Source organism: Branchiostoma lanceolatum, chromosome 8 (assembly GCF_035083965.1).
Source record: "Branchiostoma lanceolatum isolate klBraLanc5 chromosome 8, klBraLanc5.hap2, whole genome shotgun sequence".
Classification (NCBI taxonomy): domain Eukaryota; kingdom Metazoa; phylum Chordata; class Leptocardii; order Amphioxiformes; family Branchiostomatidae; genus Branchiostoma; species Branchiostoma lanceolatum.
This window is the reverse complement of record NC_089729.1, coordinates 19,969,809-19,988,717: the sequence shown is the minus strand read 5'-3', so window position 1 is coordinate 19,988,717 and position 18,909 is coordinate 19,969,809. Positions and strand designations below refer to the sequence as shown.

At 39.5% G+C, this 18,909-nt stretch overlaps 1 protein-coding gene across 13 annotated transcripts in view; it reads left to right on the top strand.

Moving 5' to 3' along the window:
* LOC136440343 (steroid 17-alpha-hydroxylase/17,20 lyase-like) overlaps nucleotides 1-18,083 on the top strand; it is a 79,982-nt gene extending 61,899 nt beyond the window's left edge. For 12 of the 13 annotated variants that reach the window (XM_066436327.1, XM_066436331.1, XM_066436325.1 and 9 more), the window contains exons 3-12: nucleotides 1,659-1,789; nucleotides 8,596-8,769; nucleotides 9,779-9,872; nucleotides 11,575-11,733; nucleotides 13,555-13,676; nucleotides 14,139-14,225; nucleotides 14,642-14,767; nucleotides 15,124-15,363; nucleotides 16,865-17,024; nucleotides 17,677-18,082. In XM_066436327.1, coding sequence (XP_066292424.1) covers nucleotides 1,663-1,789; nucleotides 8,596-8,769; nucleotides 9,779-9,872; nucleotides 11,575-11,733; nucleotides 13,555-13,676; nucleotides 14,139-14,225; nucleotides 14,642-14,767; nucleotides 15,124-15,363; nucleotides 16,865-17,024; nucleotides 17,677-17,872 — 1,485 coding nt within the window. In that variant the 5' untranslated portion in view covers nucleotides 1,659-1,662 and the 3' untranslated portion in view covers nucleotides 17,873-18,082. Of the gene's footprint in view, nucleotides 1-1,658; nucleotides 1,790-8,264; nucleotides 8,377-8,595; nucleotides 8,770-9,778; nucleotides 9,873-11,574; nucleotides 11,734-13,554; nucleotides 13,677-14,138; nucleotides 14,226-14,641; nucleotides 14,768-15,123; nucleotides 15,364-16,864; nucleotides 17,025-17,676 lie in introns of those variants that run through there. The other variant, XM_066436335.1, reaches the window with a different exon arrangement.
* The last annotated feature ends 826 nt before the right edge of the window (nucleotides 18,084-18,909 follow it).

Here is an 18,909-nt window from a genome sequence, read left to right as displayed (position 1 = left end):
GTGGAAAACAGATACCTTGCTTTGCATGGCGTTTTGAAGGGCGGAGTCTGCAAGACTTAACTTGAGCAAATTCGTCGAAAAGGGGCTGTACTTTACTACTTAAGTAAGTAAGTAAGTAGTATTAATCACCTTTGTAATGCTCAATACCGCAGTACCTACCCGTACCAGTCTTCACTTAAAGGCAGTGATGTTTCAGAGCGTATTTCTACGGTTTTCAGACGGAATTGCGCCGAATTTATAGCAGGACGAAACCCCACACAGAACAGCCCCTCCTTAAAGTATAAAATGTCCGATATTGTTACATAACATGTTTACCAGCGTAAGTGCCACGGCCGGTGACTGTTCCTTGCACCTCTCCATAACGATCCCCCATGTGTAAAGTACCACATAAATCAGGCTGTTACAATGCAGTGTTACTAGTTAAACAACAGCAGTGTTACTAAAATGTGCTATTACAGTAGAATCCGCTTATTTGCATAACTGATTTGCCCATGTATTTTATGCAATAATAAGGAGTAGTCCATTAGCCCTAGGGGACAACATGAGCAGCACTGAGGGGGGAGGGGGTTGTTGTGGTTACCAGGGTGGCACTTTAAGGAAACACAGTCACACCCTTTGTGTCAAATCACTCACTCCCAGTTAAACAGAATGTAACATATTGAATTCATAAAAATATCATAAGTTTATATACAAATGTTGAGTGCAAAGGGTGGCAAATTAAGCAAAAAATTGGCAATTCTATACTTCTCAGCTGTATCCTATCACAGCAAATAACAATGGAATTGCTAGAGCTTTTTCAAAACAAAAGGACAACAACAGTTCCTTTGGAGTTGTCTTACCATAGAAACTATCCATACTCGATTTACATTTGAATGACATTTGCATACAATCTATAAGAGTTAGTGACAGTGACCAGTTTTTCCAGTTGCAATTGGCATTATTTTATGCAAATAGCAGGAGTATGCAAAAATGGCTAATGCAATTATGCCATTTTATTTACAATGGAGTGAATGGGAAATGGTTTTGGTTTTCAGAATTTTATGCATATCCCCGAAATATGCTATTAACAGTAATGCAAATAGCTGGATTCTACTGTATAGTATCACGAATTATCTCTGGCAAAGACACTATTACATTATTCCATTCGGTAGGCCCTTGGTGACATACACCATTTACCTGACATTGTTATTAAATGATTAACATGGAGGTTCGTTCCGTGTCTAGCTGTAGGGGATTGATGGCTCACTATAGCTTTTCTGTAGTGGCCCCTTCTCCGTGAAAAGGAGTGGGGTCGTGTGGCGGAACGACAGTGTTCGGCTTAGACCCGAGTGGTCCCGGGTTCAAATCCTGTGAAGTCACCGATCCTGTGCCCTTAGGAAATGCACTCTACACGATATCCCTCACTTTTTTCAGGTGATAATGATTACCTAGCTTCGGTTAGGGACGTTCTCGGATAGGACGTTAAATCGAGGTCCCATTTATTGGGGAGCCACATCGCACGGTTGACGCCTACCACACCTTCGAAAAATAATAGGAGCATGATCCAGTTTGTCATGGTCCCAATCCTTCTCTCTGGAGTTGGTTATTCACTACGTACATATCATCCTGAAGTTGACCTTTGTTTGACTTCTAACTCTCTCTTTTCACATTTCCTACAGGACGATGTGGTTGATGACGATAACTGTGGGGTTAGTGACCCTGGTTTTGGTCACGTGGTTGAGGGACTATGTAAAACGATGGCGGATGCCTCCTGGTCCATTCTTCTGGCCAATCATCGGAAACCTTTTTTGTAAGTATCTTATCTCACTAGTGTTTAACTACAAATAAATAGTTTATACCATTTATGTAGAAGCACCTTGCATCAATTCGTAATAAATGCTTTATAGTTAACATAACCAATTAAAAAAATCAGTTCTCACTGTTTTGAAATAGTTAAAGGTCGCTAGCATAATTTACCAGTCACCGATTAACTTCATGACTGTGATAATTCTCTAATGGCATGTCCCGCTTATATAGTGGACAGAAGAATGTTAATGAATATGCTCACATGGAAATCTAGTGCACCCATGTCACAGATATATTTATCTACTTATGTCATGTCCTGACTCCATATCTACGTTTTTTTTGCCTAAAATGACTGAATAGAGCAATTTCGAGTATAAATAAAGACACAAACACACACTTGCAGCATTTACAAATGAAAGACTGCATTATAATAGACAAGTATTAATTTGTTGCTTGCTTTGTTACGCTTACTCATTAATTTAACCATTCGTACAACTCTCGTGCAACAAAGTCTGTGCATCCATTCATTTGTATGCATAGAATTTCAATTCAATTCTTTACAAACATAGAAAAAATACATTTTCTTCAAAAACTATTTAAATACAAATTAACACAGATAACTTTATTGCACAACAATTGTACAAGGTACAGAGTATGGCATTCACTGGTACATAGATAACATTCTACTAGGGTTATCCGTCTATCTTATACAATATGATGTACTAGTCTATCTTATACAATATGGTGTAGTAGTATGGGATGACAATGGGATTTTACAATTATTGGAGGAGTTTCTTACGTCTAGACATTCTTTGATATATTTCCCAATGTATACCATGCATGGGTTGTCACATGTCATTATGTACTTAAATTTGCTATTTAAGTCCATTGAGATAAATCCTGGTAAGTCCAACGATAGCATTGAGTATAGTGAATTACGTAAATCAAAATATTTGGGACATACAATCAAAAAGTGATATTCGTCTTCAACTACCTCTGGACAAAATGGACAAACCCTCTGGTCTATAGGGAGTTTTTGAAATCTCCCCGTTTCTATACTTAATTTATGGCAGCCAATTCTGAGTTTTGTGATTGCTCTACGTACGTCGAGGCTCTTAATGTTTGAAAGGTAGTTTTCTTGCTTATAAATATTGTTTAAGGTAGAAAGAAAGGAAAGTTTGGAATTGTTTCGAATAGCGCAATGCCAATTTTGTATATAAACATCTTGTAGACGTTGTCGTAGCTGAGTTTTGATTATATCTATATGGTATGACTTCGGGTTCAGCCATATATGTCCAAAACCGTGGTAGTTGAGGATATTTTTCACGTGGACAACCCAATCATGTTCTCCTAAAAGAACAGCATTGTATGCCTCCCGAAGTAAGGTATGTTCGGGTAAATGAACTAAGCGGTGCCAGTATTTTACAAGTTGCATTTCTGCGTCCATCATCGTTGGGAAAGTTCCCATTTCTCCTCTGACACCATCGTTTGAGGCTTTGGCATGTATACCTAACAGGAATTTCTGGAAACGCATATCAATGATGTCAAATTCTGGAATATGTTGATTTGCGTGTAGGTTTATGATTTGGAAGCCGTTCTCTCGTAGAGTTTGGCTATTGGCATGACGCATTAGTATTTCTTTATCTGTATTTCTTTCGAAACATACAACATAGGTACTATTAGATTCAGAAGAGGTGGTTTTTCGACTGGTGGCAGGAAAGTTATTTTGAATATTAAGTATTTTTAGTAAAGTTGACAGAACCTTTTGAGAAGATTCACGGATGTTACCGGTATGTGATGCAATAATTTTCATATTTTTGGAAGAACGGTCAAAGCATGTGATCTCTGAGCCGTACATAAAGATGGGCTTGACGAATTTATCAAATAGGTTTTTCCCAAGATTGATTGAAATGTCATTGTTAGAGAGTAGAAGAGCCTTGAGTTTAAAAAGTGCTCTCATTGCTCTGGTTTTTAGATATTTCCTGGCAGTTTTGAACTTACCCGATGATGTAAACGGAATACCGAGGTAGGTATAGCTGTCAGTGATTTCTATTTCTTTGTCATAAATATGAAATTTGTATTTCTTCTTAGAACCTTTGCCGAAAACAACAACCTTGGTTTTTGAAACATTGACAGATAGTTTCCATTTCTTACAATACTTTTCTAGGCAATCAATACAATGCTGTAGCCCTTGTTTTGACGATGATATCAGAGCGAGATCGTCTGCCCAGGATAAACAATTTAGGGATTTTGAAGTTAGGACTGCAGGATCACATTTCGTGGGATCAAAACACTTAGAAATGTCATTTATGAATAAATTGAATAGTAAAGGGCTTAAATTGCATCCTTGTCTTACTCCGCATACGGAAGGAAAGGAGTTTGATAGTCCATTGTCTAATCTAACGGCATAATTCACGTCCCTATACATGGATTTTATAATATTAAAGAAATTTCCTCCAATACCACATTGATACAACTTATAGAACAGCCCATCCCGCCAAACACTGTCAAATGCCTTCCTCATGTCAACAAAGCATACAAATAGTTTCCCACCTTTTTTACTTGTGTATTTGTCTATTAAAGATTTTAGGATATATATATTATCTGAAGTTCTACATCTTTTCCGGAACCCAAACTGGGTGTCATCTAATAGGTTTTTACTTTCTGCAAAGTTTTGTAACCTGTTGTTTAGGATGAGCGTAAATAATTTGGATAGACAACTAGAAATTGCTACTCCTCTGTAATTGTCTACATTAGATTTATCACCTGATTTGAATATTGGCGTAAGAATACTTGTGTTCCAATTAGAAGGAAAGTTGCCTTTGCTGAGTATAGTATTGAACAAAGTCACTAATGGCTGACATAAGGTTTTTGCCCCATACTTCAACATTTCATTTGAAATTGAGTCAATACCGGAAGCTTTTGCCGTTTTCAATAAACTTAAACCATTCAAGACTTCCCCTGCAGTAAATGGGAAATCTAAGGGGCTTGGGGTTTGACTATCTAATTGATTAAGGTATTCAGTGACCGTTTTTTCGAAAACAGTGTCAAAACTATTGTCATTAATCAGGTTATTTAAACTTGTAAAATGTTGTATCCATTCTTCTGACGTAATATTGGGATCGCAAGTATTTGACTTGTGTTTTCCATTTACTTCTTTGTCCAAATACTTTAAAAGTGACCAAAACTCCTTTGGATTGTTTTTGTTAAAATGTTCCAATTTTAACAGAAGGTCGGAATTGTACTTCCGTTTACGCTGTTTGATGAGTTTTTTGTAGTCACGCAAAGCTGTGAAATATTTGTTTCTAGTGTCTTTTAGCCACGGTTCTTTCTTCAATGCCAGCGATAGTCTTTTCAAACGTTGGCGTGAAGACCAGCAGCACTGATCAAACCAAGCTTTATTTTTCTTACCGCTTTGTGTGGGTTTCTTTGTTTGTCTATTGGGCTTTGCTTTAAGTGACTTTTTAGCTACGTCTAACAATAAATCTGTGAAATTTGTGACAGCTTTTTCTGTCGAAGAGAAAGATGTTTGGCAAAATTTTTAAATTCTGAAATTGCATATTGATTATCTAGAATACTTTGATATGTTAATTTTGATTCATCGTTCCAAATGAATGCTGTTGGCTTGGGTTTAATCTGGTTGGTAGTTTTTGGAACATGAGGGGAATACTTTGTTGACAGTGAGAAGGAAACATGGCAATGGTCGGAAAATTGGGTGATTGGACTAATACTTACATATTGTACATCGGACAATAGAGACTTGCTTACAATACAATAATCGACAACGCTAGATCCATTATAGTGATAACAGGTAAAGTCGCCTTTTAGGTCCCCCGCGAATCTACCATTTAGAATAGTCAAATCCGCTGCTGAACATAAATCTATCAATGTTTGCCATAGTTATTAACTTTGATATCTCTGTTATGTCTACTTTTGGTGAAACTGATACCGTCCGATGTAGGATTGTCAAGCGCAAAAGTGTCAAAATAATTTTCTACTAGCAAGCCAGTTCTTGCATTTAAATCGCCTAACACAGCGATGTCACCTAGATTAGAGTATTTGCATATGTCATTAGAGAGAATTTCAAAGGGAGATTCATGAGTCGATTTAAAAGAAGATTCGGGGGGGATATAGGCATTGCATAAATATAAGTCATTTTCGAGACCAAAAAAATGCTTATCAAACTTGCACCATACACTGTCTACCGTACTACTGGCTAATTTAGAAATCCCTTTCCTGTACAAACTTTTGAAAAAAACTGCAACACCCCACGAATTTCGTTTTGCCCTTTTACTTCTAATTCTACTGCTAGAGAAAACACTATAACCTGGTATATCTAATTCTACATGACTGTCCAACCAGGTCTCTTGGACACAAATAACGTCACTATTTACTACATAGGAAATAAATTCTTCATCGTTAAATTTCTTACAACAGCTGCCTTGGATGTTCCAAGAAGAAAAAACTAGGGCAGACTTTTTTGGCATCCTCTGAATTTGAATGAGGGTATATAATAGCTACACGGAGTCGGTTATTATGGCATATAGTCACACAATAGAGAAAACGGAGAAAGAAAAACGAACATAATTCATCGTCTAGTATGAAAAACTGGACAGAATATTTGTGAATAGCAAAATGTATAACCGAAGAAAGGGAATGACTTTACCTCGGTCGCGTTAAATGTTTTCACCGGATCAAATCAAAGTTCATTCAAGGAACCAGAGATCAGGATATAAGAATGTCCCATGCTCTGCGGATGCGTTTACCGATCTCCTTCCATGGTAGAGCGGCCTGTTTGCTGGGTCGTACCGGTAGCTGCAGCGTGGTGATCGATGTTGTTGTAACGTGTTGAGTTCCCCCAACCTGTTGGCCTCCTGTTGTCGAGCTTCTCTTAGATGGTTGACTAGGAGTGGTCCAAGTGGCACGGCGTTGGCGCTGTTCTTGAATGGTTGTCCTCTGAAACCGCCTCGTGACGGGATGACGTTGTCACGATTGGTGGCGGTGGGTAGAGATCCCGTGTTAGTATGCTGGCCGGAGGGACGGTGTCCATGTTGTGGGTGCGTCATGGGGGGCTGTGCCGGGCTCGCTGGCGGAATAGACGGTGATGCAAGAGTTCGCTTTACATCTGCTACTAGGAGTTTTGTCCCACTCCTGGGGTCTAGATGGATTTGGTCCTTTAGATAAAGCCGTCTGTCTTGGGTCAGCTTCCTGTGTTTGATGTATATGAAGTCTGATTTCTTTGATAGTTTGAGTACCTCCTGATTGTATGCTTTGATGTTTGTGTTCAGTGTGGAATTGTGGTTCGGCCCTCTTTGTAGTACCTGGGACACAGCTACCCTCGCATTCGGGAAGGACTTCTTTGTTGTTTCGAGTAGCTTGCTGGTGTTATGGAGAGTCCTTTGAACTGAGTCAGGGTGTGTTTTGCTGTTATCTGGGTCGTTGGATCCGACGTGGAGAATAACAGTCTTAGTTGTGGAGTCTTTGATGTTGCTGATGTTGTCGATGGCCGCCGTTATGGTACTGCTTCTGTGAATATTTGTACGTTCTTCTTTGAAGGCTCGGTTAGGATCAACATCTCGGAAGAGTGAATCCGCGAAGATTCTGACACCTCCCTCGATATCCTCACTTCTCAAGTTGGTGTTGTCTGTAGATAGTTTGCGGGTGTTCACAGATGTAGACATCTTGGCATTGACAACGGGCGTTTGGACGCCGAGAACAAAGGTTGTATTGTTATTCTGCTGATTAACGGTAGTATGGCTATTGTCATGTGAAATAGACCCGTCATTGTCATGGGGAAAGGGGGCTTTGTTGTGTAGAGAGTTCGTTACATGACAAGGGCCAGATGCAAACATCTCTTCCAGCTCCTTTGATCTATTTACAAGTGCCTGGATTTCTGAATCTTGTTTTTTTTATAATGTCCTGTAGTTCAACATTTGATGCAGACAAGGCATCGACTTTAAGAGACATATCACGATGTCTCTCACTCCACAGGTTTCTTTCGATCATGATCTCTTGGGTTGCTTCGTCTTTCTCCTTTATGAGTTTTTCTTTCTGTTGGGCCAGGTCTTTGCGAGAATTGGTGAGGTCGGTCTGTAGTTTTGAGGTAGCCTTTCTGATGTGAGTTTCAAGCGCCTTCTGAGCGGCTTCGAGCTGTGTAGATATGGTGTTCATTGTCTTCGCATGGGTCTTCTCTCGTTCCTTTTCTTTCATGATCAGATCATCCCTGAAGGCGTTGAGTTTACCTATCGTATCTACGTATTGTTTCTGTAGATCGCTGAAAGCACAGTCACTCACTTTGATGGATTTTTCAATGGAAACCATACGATCTAGGTATCCTTGAGGAAGGTTTGACGTACCTGCTTCGTTTTGTAGACTACTCGACTTGTCTGTTGTAGAAGTTACGTTGACTACCGGAGGAATCACCGGGGGGTCGCGTGGGTCGGCGGTTATGGCGTCATCAGTAGTTTGCGCGCCATTTTCCAATTCCTGTTGCATCTGTTCTTGCGCGTCTTCAAGTCCCTGTAGTGTTCTTGGAATGGTGGATTTTACACAAATGATATACATGTAAACTGTGCATCCCTTACACGACAGGTATCCATTATTTATCCTGCATTTACTAACCCTCTGTGCATTTCTCTCTTTCAAATTTATCAATGCATCAAATGCCACTAAAACTGCAACCGAATCATTGAATAAACGTTTCTAAAAATCAGACAGATTTCTTCTGGGATCCGTATGTTAAGATTACAGCAAATGCTCACGCATGTTGATATTTGATCCTCAAATGTAAGATGTTCTGCTTTGTTACAGTGTTTGATGGCCAACCCTATTTCACTTTCATCGAGCTCGCCAAGAAGTACGGAGACGTTTTCAGCCTGAAGTTGGGCATGACGGACGTGGTTGTTCTGAACAGTATGGATGCTGTAAGGGAAGCCCTCGTCAAGAAGGGTGCTGACTTTGCTGGCAGGCCGAAGACGTTGACATGTAAGTACTGTGTACCTATCAGAATCTGAAAGTACACCGGAAAATGACGGTCGGGTGGAGTGGTGTATGACTGGGTGTGGCAGAAAGATGAGTGAGTGAAAGAATGGAGTGATGAGTGAGTGAAAGTGGGGCAATGTGTTGTAGAAGACACGATGAGCGTGTTTGCGTGAGTTCATAGCTACCCCACATCTTTAAATACACTTCAAAAACATCAGAGTCTTTTGAGGCAATATAAGCGAGTGTAAAAATGTTCTTGGTCCTTACACGAGCATCGGAGGTCGATCAAACTTTGTTAGAGGAAACAAGTATAGAAATGTGTTCTAGAAAACAACAGGAAGTTGTGAACCTGTGGTCATAGCCACCCGATAGATATAAACCTTTGTCATAAGTCTTAAAAATCGTCTTGTTCTTTAGAAACTTGTATCCATTCAATTTGCTTTCCTAAATTGACCCAATTTTGCACAAAAATGTTACATATTTTCATCAAGCTGATCAAACCAATTAGAAGTACAAAAACATACAGAACTTTTATTAGTGCAAGACAAGCAACAAATACAAGTCATCACACAATGCTATGAATACCTAGTCTTTCAAAAGACTCACTAATTGGTGTCATCACACTTAATGCTATGCCAAACGAGATATAACACGATTAAGAATACCTTCAAGTAGCAGACTCATCACCCTCGGATTGATTTGTTAAAAAAATCGTATTTTGTTAGAATAATCGTAGAGTGGAACACGTTATCGTCAATAACTGTATCCTCATTAGATAGCTTAAACAATACATTCAATTAGATGACACATGCGAAGCTTGTGTGTCACTCCGAAGGGCTGTTATACTTGTTATATAGATACAAATAGAAATACAAAAATACTTGCAGGCAGAGATTTTGTGGCTTATGGTTAATAACATATCAATGATGTTATGCCTAAGGATGATAAGGCCTACACCATTGATTGACTCACAATTAAAGGCATCTGTTTCCCAAAATGATTTTCCTTTCAGCGGACCTCTTAACTGAAGGTGGGAAGGACATCGCCTTCACAGACTACAATCCGACATGGAAACTGCACCGGAAACTGTTCCACAGTGCCATAAGGTAGGGTTTGAAAAATGTGTGGTAAACTCTCAACTAATCAAAGAGATTCGTTCCCATTTTGATTAGGTCAGAGCGTTTTTAAAATATATACACTCAGCACAAAAAGTTTGGAAACTTAACTTTGGTCGATCATATCTCTGTTGTTTCTTGATAAGTTTCAAAGATTTACATATCATTGAAAAGCTTGTAAGATCTTCTTTCCCACGATACCAAACTTACTAGGGTTGTTGATTAAGGCAACGAGCACCGGACCTGCTTACGCGGGCGGGTCACATAAATTGAAAAAAGTGCCCAGATTACCCAGCTTAAGTCGAACGCTCAATTCAGTAATTTTTCTTCTGCTGGTAGCACGTGGCGTGTGTACGAGGGTAATATGAAACTTGAATCAACAAAACACATTAATATGAAAGCCATGGTTATTTCTTGTAGTCTTCATCCAAACAACAAATTGCGTAAAGGAGCCTCAGTCTACAAGCCATGTGCTGTCACCACAGGCCGGCACATCCCCCTCATGCTTGTCACCAGCTTTGTTACACGGTTCCTGGCCATTTTTCCACAAGGAGTCGTCGCAGGTCGTATTGTTCTGTTGATCATTCTTGCATGCACAGCTCAGCCAAGCTGATCAGTGATCACAGAGTCTGAGAGGTGTTCAATTGTGTAGAGATCTGGGCTGCAGAAAGGCAATTCTATCCTCTGTATTCCTGCATCCCGGAGGTGGTCTGAAATGACTCTCATTCTGTATGTACGTGCACTATCATCTTGTAGAATGGCACTCAGTCTCATATTGCAGAAGTAAAGATCTAGGAAATGTGACTGGATGGAGAATAGTGTCTCTATATCTTGACACATCGAGGTTGCTTAGGCTGATTAGCCTGTGTTTTTTTTTCCTCTGGCAGTTGCCCCACAACATGACGCTGACTCCACAAACACTGTTAGTCTATCTGTGCAACAGTCAGCATAGGGTTCTCCTCACTGCCCCAACACTTTCATTTCCCCATCCAACAGTCAAAATAAATCTACTCTTATCTGTAGCTGTGAACATAACATTCCTCCACACACTGTTTCATTGACGATGTGGACGACACCACCGCAAACGGGGTTGGCGCTGAGCTGAGTATCTAACACTAGCAGGGAGATTTTGGCACTTTTTTCTACAACCCACTCGCGTAAGCAGGCCTGGTGCTCGCTCCAAGAGATTGCAATTATAATGAGTTGGGTATGATAGGAAAGGAAAATATACAAGCTTTCCATCGACATATATTGCATTAAAATTGATCAAGAAACAACGGAAATATGATCAACCAGAGTAAAGTTTCAAAACTTTTTGTGCGTAATGTATTAACATGATGACGAGGCAGTGGCAAATAGATACAGACATACTTTAGCGAGGTGCTAGCGTTACTATTTTATGGACCAATGGGTTTGACATGGTAATATCGCAGCTTGTCCAGAAGTGTTTCGTCTTGTAAGTGACACCTGTATCTTTATTCTTTCTGCTTTTATACTTCATGTGTATGTTAGGGGGGTGACTGTCAGCCAGGTACACGTGTATCCATCCTATTATAGATAGGGTCGCTTTTCAGGTCAATTCTCTGCCGAACAGTCTGACAACCGTCATAAGAGAACTAATTACCATCTGGAAACTTGCACAAACTATAATCTGATTGGATCTGAATCGTACGGTCTTCTTCATCACCTTTAGGGGTTACGCTTCAGGACAGAACTTACAGAGTAGAGTCCATGAGTCTTTGGAGGAAACCGTCGCTGAGTTCTCCAAGATGGAGGGTCGAGAAGTGGACCTTGAGGACTACATATATAAGCTTGTCTACAACGTCATCTGTTCGGCTGCATTCTGTGTAAGGTAACGTATCTTCTAGTTTCCTTTTACATACATGCGATTATAAAGGGAGCAATGGTTGTAAGTCGCCAATTCAGTGGGTGCAACTGTACTCCTGGCATTACTCCTGTCAAGTCAATATTGAAAAAAAAAAAAAAAAAACTGGATACCAGAATGTGTATGAATGCCACTGGCTACATCCAAATTTATTCAATGGTGAACGTGTCAAATTTCATGTACTATATTCATTTTTTATTGAAGTTTCATTTATATACATAACAATGTTTGTCATATAACGGTTATCCGTATTCGACCAAATAAAACATGCAGCGGAAACACCCGAAATCATCATATAAACTGGTACCTTTAGAGTACGATGAAATTAATTTTACTGATCATAGCTGCAGGGTTTTCTGACCAGTACAGCTTCTCAGTGCCAGCTTTTTCAGACCCTCTAAAAACAACGGGAATTGTTTTTATTTCACTAGTTTATTGTTTCTTTCCTCCAACATACCCCCAATATGTTATACACCGATAGAAAGCAAAGAGTCTACCCTTTCTATTGGTGTAATGTAACTTTAGCCTAGTGACTGTACTAATGATTTACAGGGGCAATAATGCAATAAAACATACACTTTTCATAAATCTATTGTATTATAGCATCCAACCATTTGTGAAATCCCAATATTAGTGCCACAGCATTTATGAGAGGTCTTGCAAACACATGAAACGAATTCACCCAGGTATTTATGACTGCAGACTGTCCTGGGTGCTGAACGGATAATTTAGCTGAAAGGCTGATTTATTACAACGCAGTATATTCCTTTCTGAGGCTTTAGGAAACATAACTCTTTAATATCAGCTGGAGGTTTACAAATAACACTTTCTTCCAAAATGAGTACCAGCTTGCTTGCATAAATTTCATGGAAAATAAACACAAGAAAGCAATAAAAACATATACTTCCCACAATGCTTCCAATGAATCCACTCTAGCACACATTGAACAACAGAGCACATGGACCATTCAGTTTATAAGAATTCTGACAATATCAGAATCACATATAAGAAAAAAAATACACAGGTATTACTGTATGTGAGTTTAGGACCACAGACTGTCCTGGGTAATGAACTGACTACACGACTAAAAGGCTGGTACAACATAGCATTTACCATTGTGAGACTATATAAAAATATTGTGCACAACACATATTTCTCGCCTTCAACATCTCTACCGTTCACAAACAATACTATAGTCAGCCTCGAAACCGATGTCGAATTTTCCAACACCGCATTTACTCCGTCGCCGTGAGTTAATTCCGTTTGGGACGACGCGAACTTGTTCCACGTGCATGCCGTCACTGTCGCAAATTACTGCAGAATCCTCGATCAATGAACCAATTTTTCCCAAGAATCTGTTTTATCAAGCTCCCCAAACACATATTTGTGCTTGAACCCGGACAATTTGGCGTTATTACCGAGAATTTGTCGTTGAAAACAAGAAAAAAAAATGTTCCTTCAGACGACGCGGGCGGCCATGTTGGATACGTCATGGCCGCAAGGCATCGTATGCCTCATGGATGACGTAATCAGTGATTGCGCAACGCCATTTGACTCCTGACACTAGGTCACCAGGCCAGCAAACTAATTTCCGGGTTTGACGCGCAAGACTTGCGGCGATGTGGTTTTTCTTCCGGGGGATACCCTTAACCTGTTGTAACCAGTAGCGGCAATATTCACAAGTTTCTGCATCACGGGTTGAACCGGGAGCGGCAGCTTAAGGGTTAAAGATAGAAGGTTTGTTAAAAAAATTCCAACACTTAATAACCAAGACTTTGTATTAAACAGGTACAACATGGACGACGAGGAATTCAAAACTCTGATTAAAGTGACCAATGAGAGCAACGAAATTTTCGGACAAGGCCTTCTTGCTGACGTCTATCCGTCACTTCGGTCCCTGCCTACACCAAGTGAGAAGATAAATATTTACTTCTGTGAAGGGAGGCGCCGTTCTAGTGTGTATGTTTGTTTTCCGCTATGTTTTTGAACTTGTCTTCAAATATATATATATATATTACATCTATGACCGAAAAATGACAAGACGTAAATGCCCCACAACTATAGCGATCAGTCAACATTACCTGAGTCCCAGTCATTCCAGGTCATGAAGTCAATGACAGACTCAAATACCTGTCTTTTGAAGTATCTTTTCTCTACTAATGAGCAAATTTCAACTACAGAAAGATATGATCCTAGTGCTAAGGCAATGTTTTACATCTAGTAAATGGCAACTGTGCTTGCAGGATACCTTTTCTAAACAAATAGAGCTTCCCAGAACTTTACATGTATCATGAAACATATAGTCGGTAAGATAAACTAACTTGAAGACGTTTTTTTTTTAAAACCGTATTTGTTGCCTGCCTCATATACAGCAAAAAATACCTTACAAAAATTGGTTGAACAGTTGTTGGGGATCTTTTATCGTCACCTGGAGCAGCACCGGGAAACATTTGACCCAAGTAAGGTGACATCATTTTTTCACGTGAAACAACCTGTTTTTAGTTCGGTAAGGCTCCAGAGGATACAGGCTGGAGAGCCACATTAATGGGAAACCAACTTCTTGGCAGCTAAATATACTGTCGGCCAAAAATCAACGGTTTTCGAGATAAGTCAAATATCATTTCACAGATTATTAGACGACCAAGGTGATCTTTGAGCTGAGATCTATTGGAAGAGGCGTTCTGAAAATACCGAGAAGACTTGAGTTTGGTCTTTTTGGAAGCGCAATGGTCTTTTAATTTCTTTATTAAGCTACTCCATACTTTTATTATATTTCATCTAAATTGTCACAAAAAGTAATTTTATGAGGCAAATCTTCATCTTAATAGTTCTGTTCCTTAAGTATAGTAGTGAATGGCAATGTACGCTTCTGCAGGCAACCTCCGTGACATCACAGATCACATGATCAAGGCTCAGAAAGATGCTGAGGAGGAGGGGATCTATGACGTCACCTCTCTCACAGACTGTCATCTCAGGCAGACTATTGCTGACGTCTTTCTTGGTAGATAGGCTTTTTTTTTCTTATTCCCTATTGCACTCTAATCATTACCTCACACATCAGACCATGGTCAATGATTTTATATGTATCTATTTCTGATGTATATGCACCTACTCTTAAGCTGAATATGATCTTACAGCCAAATTGCTAGATATGCACATCAAGTACTCAGATTGGATGATTCTATGAAATCTTCGTTTGCTGTTATTGACAGATTGTGCAGAAATGGTTGAATGCACACGTCTATGTCGATTGCAATTGGATGTAAATCCAAGTATAACAATCTTATCAATTTCGACGTCCAGTTCATGAGTATGTAAATTATAAATTGTGGTGTAATAAGACCATTGTCTCCCCAGGGGGTACAGACACAACGATCGTGACCCTACGCTGGGCCATCCTGTTCCTCGTTGCCCACCAGGAGATCCAGGAGAAGGTGGCTGCTGAGTTGGACGGTGCGGTGGGCCGTGACAGGCTGCCTGAGCTGTCCGACCGTGAGACCACTCCGTACACAGAGGCGACGATCCATGAGGTCATGAGGATGGGGTCCATTGCTCCTCTATCCATACCACGTGCTACAACTGTCGACACCACGCTGAGTAAGTACCGGTTCTTGTTGTTTTATTTGTAAATGAATAAATACCTTTTAATGCAAATTTTTACCACACTGAGCTAATAACAGGTCACAACAGAACAGAACCAAACATTTCGAACAAATACAGTTAACAGATATAAAGAAAAACTATCATCAGGTAAACTCAAGTTATCCTCGCTGGTCAGTTATATGTAGTAGATATAAGTTGCACTAGTTCATATAGTATATATACCAAATTTGGGATGGGACTGCCTAGGCTATGTGTGTGCAGGAGTCTCTTCACATCTTTCACATACTTTGCTTCAGATTTTTTTTCTCTCAATTTTTGGCTACTTTCAAAACAAATATATATTTTCATCTTTAGACACTATGACGCGGTATCAAATCACAGCGATGTGAGATTTGGTATGTGTCAGCCTTGGGCATGTACTAAATGAAATTCAAATTTCTGGCATATAGCTTTTGGAAGTGATTTTCGTTATTTCTAAACCAGAAACGTATACTCTTGAAGAAAAGGGGAGACTACTCTTAAATCCATTTTTTTAGTGAAAGTTTCTAGGACTGGCTCATAAACATCAAGGTGCTGCTGGAAGTGTTTATTCTTGCATTGGGGTGACATTTTTTTTTTAAATCCAATTTTGGACTGAGGTGATTACATTCAAAAGTCCGTTTCTTCAGGGTTTTTTTTGGACTGGTCCATTTTGCATCGAGGCACCACTGGGGAAGTCCATTCTGGCACAGAAGGACATCTTTTTAGAATCATTTTTTAAAGTGGAAACGTCTTTGGACTCGTTCATTTCACACGTACGTATGTGCCACTTGAAGAATTTTTCTGCCTGCTGGGGATATTTTCCGAATTAAACTTAAGACTGGGGTGAGAGTCAATTTTCTTTAGTGGTTGTGGTTTGGGACTGGTCCATTGTATATTAGAACGCATCTGGAAGAGTCGATTCCTGCATGGCGGGACTATTCTTGTCAAGTCAAATTTGTACAGGGGTGATTCATATTCTTTTACAAAATGTCAATATAGTATTTTTTTTTTACAAAATGTTAATACAGTATTTGTTTTATTTAAGTAGTCCGTTATGTATTGTGTTATCGTCAAAAGACTCCATTATTGCATGTGAAGTCAAATTTGGGAAGCTCCTTTTCATTTTGGGATGACTTTTCAGAATGTTTTTGGAATATTAGTTTTGCTCAGGTGTGACTTTGGAACAGGCAATTCTTCGAAGAGAATGAATATGGGTGAAATATGCTGTATTTTCTCGTGCAAATGTTGCCCCTCTAGTTCCTCTCCTACTGTTATACAACCTATTATACAACCTACATTCTATTAGAAAAATAACATTCTTTCCCTATTGTATTCGAATAGCAAAATTCTAAAGTGTATCCGTTCATTTGTGGTACATGGCAATTGTACAATCATTGTTTCACGCTCTCTCACAATTGTTTAAGTTATAACATGTGTTACATGTTCCTGTACCATCCAAACCTGCACCCCTCAGGAGGTTACGACATTCCCAAGGGTACTTGGATCATGCCCAACCTGTGGGCCCTGCACCATGACCCTGCCACCTGGGGAGATCCGGACGTGTTTCGGCCTGAACGCTTTTTGGATGAGAACGGGATGCCAACACCGAAACCTGCGGCTCTAATGCCTTTCAGGTTGGTAACAAAGTTGAAATCTAATATTAGCAAGGAATTCAGTCTTGCTTCCTAGCGACTGTTGAAATAGGACTTGAACTGATAAGATTTGATTCCAGGATACCTTACGTACGGGCATGATAAAAATAGCAATTTCAAGCGGGCAGCAACAGTTGAGATGTAGTAACATATTCTTTTAAAGGAGTCACAGGATGTTGACATCATCGAATGACATATTGTGTGTGTATGTGTGCTTCATCCCTGCGGATGTGCTATTAGGTTATCATCGTCATTAACAATTGTATACAAGATATTTTTCATTGATATCTTTCGAATGCCTATCACTCCCCATAATTGCGATTATTGTTAGTGCATGTGACCGATAGTCGTGTTATTGATTATTCAGCGATTATCTTTCACACCTGTAACATGATGAAATAAATGCTATTAGTTTTATAATTTCCGTGAGTAGTTTTTTTAGGTTGGTAAGTCCCTGAATAAAAAAAAATCATTCGGCCATAGATAAATTACTTGGTTAATCTAAAAAAGTATTCCTATTCAGTACAAATGTATTTTTTCAATAATTTTCTAATTTTTTTTTATTATCAATACTAAAACATGATGCTTTGACTTTCTTGGTACCAGCTGTCTTATCTCTCTCTGTCCCCTTCAGTGCCGGGCGTCGTGCTTGTCCGGGGGAGGCTGTGGCAAAAGCGGACACCTTCCTCCTGCTTGGAGGACTGGTCCAGAACTTCCGCTTCAGCATTCTCGAGGGTGAGGGGCCTCCTGACTTCACCCCTGATGAGAGAGGCGGAAGCAACTTTAGCCTACCTTCCCCGTATAAGGTGGTGATGACCTGCAGGAAGTGAATGTTTGTGTGGTGATGACAGGCAGGAAGTAAATGTTTGTGTGGTGATGACCTGCAGGAAGTAAATGTTTGTGACCTACAGGAAGTGCATACTGAAGTCATACGATGGCAAAGACCCTTGCCCTGTCACAGAATATCTCAGGATAGTTATACATTAAGCTCGATTACTAAGACAACGAGGCTGATGATTTTTTATCAAACAAATCAACCATGTTAGAAACTATTTTTCTGTGCCCAGGGTTGTACGCTAACCTAGAAAACGTAGCAAGTGAGGATTAAATCCCATCACGAAGCCATGTTTTTCCAAATCTCCTAGCCATGGGTCGATAAAAATTGATATAAATACCAGACTGTATGCACACTGAAAATGATGACCGGAACAGATAAGCAAATAAACAAACAAACAAACAAACAAACAAACAAAGCATAAAACTGATCAAAAGATTCAAATATTCTTCTTTAATGGCTTTTCGAAAACATTATAGAACCATGCAGAGTGATCAAGAATACTTGTAACAGAGTTTTAGGTGCTGTTTTTCGAAAACTTTTTGAAAAGTTTCTGCAGCTGAATTTCAACTTTCAGGTCAGCTCTGTCAAAATTGTATCAAAGTATATAGTTTCAGCTATAGTTTACAACTTGAAAATGCCCTAGGGTTGAATCATAGTTTGACATGGTAGTTACGTGTCACGAAATATGGCTAGTAACGTGATATTACCTTTACCTTCTCTTGTGGTGTCAACATGGTATGCTAAAAATACAGTATAGACTGAAGCTCTGAATACCTGTACATGTAACTTCCAGCCACTACCAAACAGAGCATGGCAAGCGGATGTTTCCATTTATATTCATCATTGGGTTACATTAGGCTACCTTTTTCATGGGCAACCATCCTTTAATAACTGTTAATAGCAGAGTTACTTTTGATTGTCAAACTCCGCTGCAGTACTTCAGGTACTCACTAGGAGGTCCATTGTCGAACTTGACATTCCTTTCTGAAAATCCCACCCATCCACTAAATATCATGCAGAAAAATCACA